This window comes from Phaethon lepturus, unplaced genomic scaffold (assembly GCF_000687285.1).
Source record: "Phaethon lepturus isolate BGI_N335 unplaced genomic scaffold, ASM68728v1 scaffold1011, whole genome shotgun sequence".
In the NCBI taxonomy this organism is placed as follows: domain Eukaryota; kingdom Metazoa; phylum Chordata; class Aves; order Phaethontiformes; family Phaethontidae; genus Phaethon; species Phaethon lepturus.
Genome location: NW_010519614.1, coordinates 61,551 through 67,271, shown reverse-complemented (window position 1 = coordinate 67,271; position 5,721 = coordinate 61,551). Strand labels below are relative to the sequence as shown.

Sequence of the window (5,721 nt, the reverse complement as noted above, 5' to 3'; positions counted from 1 at the left end):
GGGGACAACGGTGGTGCCAGCGGTGGTTGTTCTTGCTGGTCATTTTGGCTACCAGGGCTAGGGGAATCCAAGTCAAACCACTGTGTCCAGGCACAGTGCTGCTCGCAGCTGTTTGTGGTCTTGGAGGTGCTGGCAGCAGTGGTGGCTGCTGAGGTGGGCACTGTTGGTGTGGGTGTGGTAGTGGTAGTTGTGCCTTGTGTTGGAGGTGGAGAGGTCCTGGTGGTGCTGGCCCTGCTAGTGGTAGTGATGATGGTCGTGCCTTGTCTTGCTGGGGCAGTGGTGCTGGGGACAACGGTGGTGCCAGCGGTGGTGGTTGTTGCTGGCTGAGGGAGGGTGGAGGCTGTAGTGGGTGATGTCGGAGCCTGGCTTGGCACAGTGGAGGTGTCTCCTGGAGCAGACATGGTATGGTAACCTGTTGTTGAGACTTGTGATGTCTTTGCTGTAAGTGATGTTTGTGTCTGTGGAGTCATGTTTTCTCTGTCTTTCGTTGACATTGTAGGTATTTCAGTTTTTTGTCCTTCAGTTGCTTGTTTTTGTGGTGTTGTTGGTTTTATCTTCGTCTCTAATGTAAACAGTGTTGATTTTACAGCACTAGTTGTGAATTCTTCTGTGGTTCTCAGTGTTGTAGTTTGTAATTCGGAACATGGTATGTAGCTGCAGCATAATACCCTGATTTCATAATTATAGCAGTGCTTAGATTGTTGGTCTTTGTTATTGCATATTAATCCTCTGCTTTGACTACATTGCACTGTTTGGTTAAGATTGTTTATTTCTATATCTGGGTGCTCTTTGGCTCTGCATTGAACACCGTTTGGGTTTTTACACACACTGTATCCTTTGTCTCTGAGATTTTCAAATGTTTCATAATCTCCGCTGTCCTCTTTGTTTTCAGGCTGTGTGCAATCATACCATTCTGACCATGCACATGCATTCTTCACACACACGGTTGTCACTGGTGTTGTGGTTGTCATTTCTGTAATTAAAATGAGGAAATACAAGTCTTGTTCTGCTCTTATTAAAGGAAGTGCCAGGAAAAAATTATTAATCTTCCATACATTTTAATGTTGTATGTTATATTATATGTTAATGTAGTATTTAAATTTTAATGAACTTGCTTTGACAACCTTTAATTTAATTTCTATTGTAGGTTTTGATGTAATGTCTGTATTATTTTTCTAGTGGTACTTTATGTCACATTTATTTAAAAATTGTAGTTGAATATTGCTAATATGATATGCTTTGTGTGGAATGTCAATACATATGATAATGTGATCTCATGATTGCTATGATATAAGAGAATGTTTTATTCTCCTTGGTATTATCTCTGTACTTATTTACACTTAACTGCATAACCACAGACGCTTTAAAATATTTTTAGAGGTTAATGACTTTCTTAATTATTTTAATATTATAACATATACTATATCTATAAATACAAAATAGAAAATATATAACACATGTATTTTATATATAATACATTATAATATAGAATATGCTTATACAATAGATATAAAATATAATGTAATAAAATAAATAATATCTATTTTCTACTTATTAATAAGATTTAATATTCTTAGCATTATGAAGAAAACAATGTGGAATATATACCATTTCATTCATATGAATGTTACTTAATAGAAAATTTAATGTTCAATATTTAGTTCTTGCTATAGTATTGTATAATTTTGTGGAAATGTTTCTCACAGTTTCTCAGAATTACATGGTCACTATAATGAGTTAACTGCAGGAATAATATAGAGGTGTACTACAGGAGTAGAAGGAAACTGTTGATTTTGTTATCAAATACAATTAGGAAAGGTTCCGAAGAATATTTTTAAATAATTTGAGCATTCCCTCAAACTTGATTTTTTTCTCTTCAGTTTGTGCTAATATGGTCAGTAATTTAAAAAATGGCAATAATTGTCTTTTGTGTTTTCAGAAGTTAGTCTAGAACTGCTGGTTTTTGTTTGCAAGGAAATTAGGAGATTCTCCAGGGTGCAATGATTAATAAACTCTATTATTTTTTTCCCCTGGAAAAACCATCGTGAAACAGTGGAGAGTGACTTTGTAAGAAATGCTGTACTCATTTCTACATCCTTGATTATGGTCACCTTTAGCACCTGAAGCTGCCGGTTGAATTGGTGGCTCCAGCAGAAGTCAACAGTTTCAAGTAAAATTTTGTGCCATTAACTGATGAAAAGGCCCTCCCTTTCAGGCAGTTTTCAGGCCTTCCAGAGATTTTTCTGTTATTTTAAAGAGTATTCATGCATACCTGAAGCAGTAGTTATAGGCTGACTTGTAGAAAATGTAAATGGGGGTGTTGTAAAGATGCCACATTTAAAGATATTTCTGTTTATCGTTCCATTGACATCGCACGTTGCACTGAAACACCATCCAGTTCCATCTGTGGTGTTGTAGATGAGTTCACCATATTTATATCTGTTCCCTTCATAAATGCAGTGGCATGCTGTAATTCAGAAGTTTATTGTCAGGCATCTATGAAAATATAATATCCAGTATTTAATTTTCTTAATTATTCTTAGCTGTCTTACCTTTATCATCAAACTTGCACCGTAAACCTTCTGATGTGCATTCACTGAAATAAAAATCATAAAAAACCACTTTTTTTATTAGTCATCTTTCTGCCAGAAACTAGCAGCAAAAGACAGGACACTTTATTTGTGTTTATTCCTTGAGTGACCAGTTTATGTTGTCTTCTTTTTTGCCATTGTTTTCCACAATCTTTCTTTGTATTAAACTCAAACTTATAAATAGAAGTGAAGCTAAATAATATGCAAAGCTACAGGTAGAAGTCTTAAGGAAGATTTTCCTTCTTTCCTCCTTATCACTTTCCTTGCTCTCGCAATGTTTTTGTACTAAAAAGCAGGTTAAAAAGGAAAAGAGGCTAAATACTACAAGCAGTATAAGAATGGTATAAAATCCTTGTAAGCAGAACCCAATTAGATACCTGTAGTCTTGGAACAGTATTTTTCCTGCCATAGGAATGGGAAATAGAGAAAGCCTGATCATAAAGGACTTACTGTTCTTCTTGTATCTTTATGCTGAGGATTTACATCATAACCAGGAATAAATTGAGCAGAACATAAAATCACATAAGAAGTTCTTACTACTAATGTAGTAAGAAAACTGGCATTAGATAGTAAGTCATTATTTTAACACAGGCAGCATAAACTAGTCCTGTCATGTAACAGGAACATGCAATTTCCCACTGCTTATTTTGATCATTTTTCCTTGTACATGATTAGGCTGGTACGTTAAGTCTTACCATAAATGACATTCATCCCGTCTATATATCTTTCCATCTTCTTTATCATAACAGTCACAGAGACTGACACACTTCATCTGATCCTCATGAAAATATGGCTTGTCTGGTGGGCAGTTAGGATAGCAGCCTGAAGGAGGCAAAAAGGCATATGGAAAGTAGAGAATGAGATACAGTCAGCAAAACTTTGTGCATAATGTGTTTGCAGGTCTTGGTTTTAATAGCCTTATTTTTTTACTGCTTATTTTTTTCCAATAGTTCTACAAGTGATGCAGAGTACTAGCATCAGCAGAGCCCACCCACAAGGACTTAGTCCTAGAGATGTTTTTAAGTCCAGTTTCCACACTCTGCCTCCGTTCATGTGAATGCAATGATGTTGAAGAGAATTGAATGGTGCAAATGCAGCTGATGGGGGAAATACACTCCATTAAAGACCATTAAAAATATAATAAAATATATCCACTTAAAGGTACTTGCAGGTCTTTTTACCTTCTAAACCTGGCAAGTCATGGAGGCATTTTCCACTTGGATTCCTACAGGTCTTCATACAGGAGGCTCCACAAGGCTTATAGTGCCATTCACATTCCCCTTGCTGATTGTAGTAATCACAGAACAGTGCTATGGAGAAACAGAAATTTGGACATGTTCAGGAAAAAAAACAAGAGCTTTTTTTGACTCATACCTGTTCATCATATTCCTGCAACGTTGTTTGGACAGTCTGGAAAACCATGAATGAATAGGTGAAATTGTGTGACCATCAAAACAGCTTAGTGTGAAAAGTCTACACAGTGAGATTATAATGCCCATATATGAGATACCCAGAGTGTGTGTTCAAGGACATCAGCAAGGCATCGTACATTTAACTACATTCTCAGTAGAAGTGTTTATGACATAAAACTCACGACAGATTGATGGGGTTCTCCAGGATATGCAGACACCAACTTCACTACATGCTTGAGCATAGGCAGCTACTGCTGTACAAAAGCAATCGCAGTCTCCTCCAGTGTCACATGCACAAGCATCTGTCACACATGCTTGGTAATATCTTGCTGGTTCAACCTGTTATTAAAAAGAAATGTAATACTATACATCCTGCCTTTTAAATTCTTTCTTGGCTTTGGTAGGGTAATTTTCTTAAAATTGTAATATTTCAGAAGAAAGGCCTACATCAGTAATTTCTTTTTCTTTTCTATATATACACTGTTAAACACCGGAGGTGATGCTAGATGATACATCCAAATCACATATTGACAGATTTTTAGACATCCAGACTTGTGTCCTGGTGGAAGATCAGATTTATGTTCCCAAGCAATATTAGGCAACTCCACTTGAAAATTTAGGTCACTGCTAGTGGAAAGAACTAAGGTAATAGGAAGAGCAAAGTTACCCTGCATTGTTTGCTATGTACTTAGTGTCAGACAAAGGCTATGCTGCTACTTCATTATTATGTTATTATTTCATTGAGCTTGTGTTCTGTACATGGTGTATGAGAATTTTTATTCAAGTCATACTACAAGAAAATACATAGTAATTATGAAATTGCTATTCTTTCATAATAGGTCAATATTTCCTATGAACTAAATGTCCTTTTATTTTTTACAGGTAGGGACTATAAATCTATCCCAGTGAGTGGGATTCAGATTAAAGTTTTCCTGACACAAAGTGAAACATGCTAATGAATTAAGCATGTATGTTAAAATGTATGAGGATAGCAGCTTCAATCATACACAGACCTAGTCTTCACATAGTAAACTTCTGCCCTGGTAATACCTGAGAGTGACAGTCAGCAAAGACGTTGCTGTTGATGATGCTACACTGCTTCTCTGACCAGGACTTTCTATAAGGGTTGGTAGAACATGGGTCCTTTATGCTGTAAGCATCAGGACATGTAGAGGATACTTTCCAGCTGTTTCCAAACTCTAGGACATTCTCTACCACAGACTGGCTCCTTGTAGTAAAGTCATTGATGCCGTTGCCATCATAATTTCCACAGAGGCCACAGATATGACCCTGCAAAAGGAAGTAAATAATAATGCATGTGAGAAAACTTGAAACAATATACGAGACTGAAAGAATATTGAAATTCAGCTTTTAGAATGGTGCCATTCCATTCTAACATTCCTGAAGATCTTCATCCTTTGTTTCATCAGCAACAGAACATGACTACTAAGGCTAGAAGGATACTGCTGTTGACTTTTATTCTTTTAAAACTGATCAATAAAACCGTCTTTGTCACTGTACCTTTCTGTCTTTGAGGTATGTCTTTAACGAGTAAATGGGGACTCACAATTAGCCGACAAAGCTTTTAATTTAAGCCTTGTTTTATACAATAGATGTACATATAAAAACCAGCCTTACAAAGCTGTCATAAATACTACTAGTCCAGACACATAGTCTACTCATGAGTCTTTACTGTTATGACTGCTCACAAAAACAAC

The 5,721-nt window shown here is 36.4% G+C and overlaps 1 protein-coding gene across 1 annotated transcript in view; it reads right to left on the bottom strand.

Annotated features, from left to right (window-relative positions):
* Positions 1–52: 52 nt before the first annotated feature.
* The window catches only part of LOC104628484 (mucin-5AC-like), a gene marked incomplete at both ends in the record, with an annotated part of 66,879 nt that continues 61,210 nt past the window's right edge, over positions 53–5,721 (bottom strand). The window contains 6 exons of the mRNA XM_010297092.1: positions 53–973; positions 2,553–2,596; positions 3,287–3,413; positions 3,773–3,901; positions 4,186–4,342; positions 5,054–5,293. Coding sequence (XP_010295394.1) covers positions 53–973; positions 2,553–2,596; positions 3,287–3,413; positions 3,773–3,901; positions 4,186–4,342; positions 5,054–5,293 — 1,618 coding nt within the window. The remainder of the gene's footprint in view (positions 974–2,552; positions 2,597–3,286; positions 3,414–3,772; positions 3,902–4,185; positions 4,343–5,053; positions 5,294–5,721) is intronic.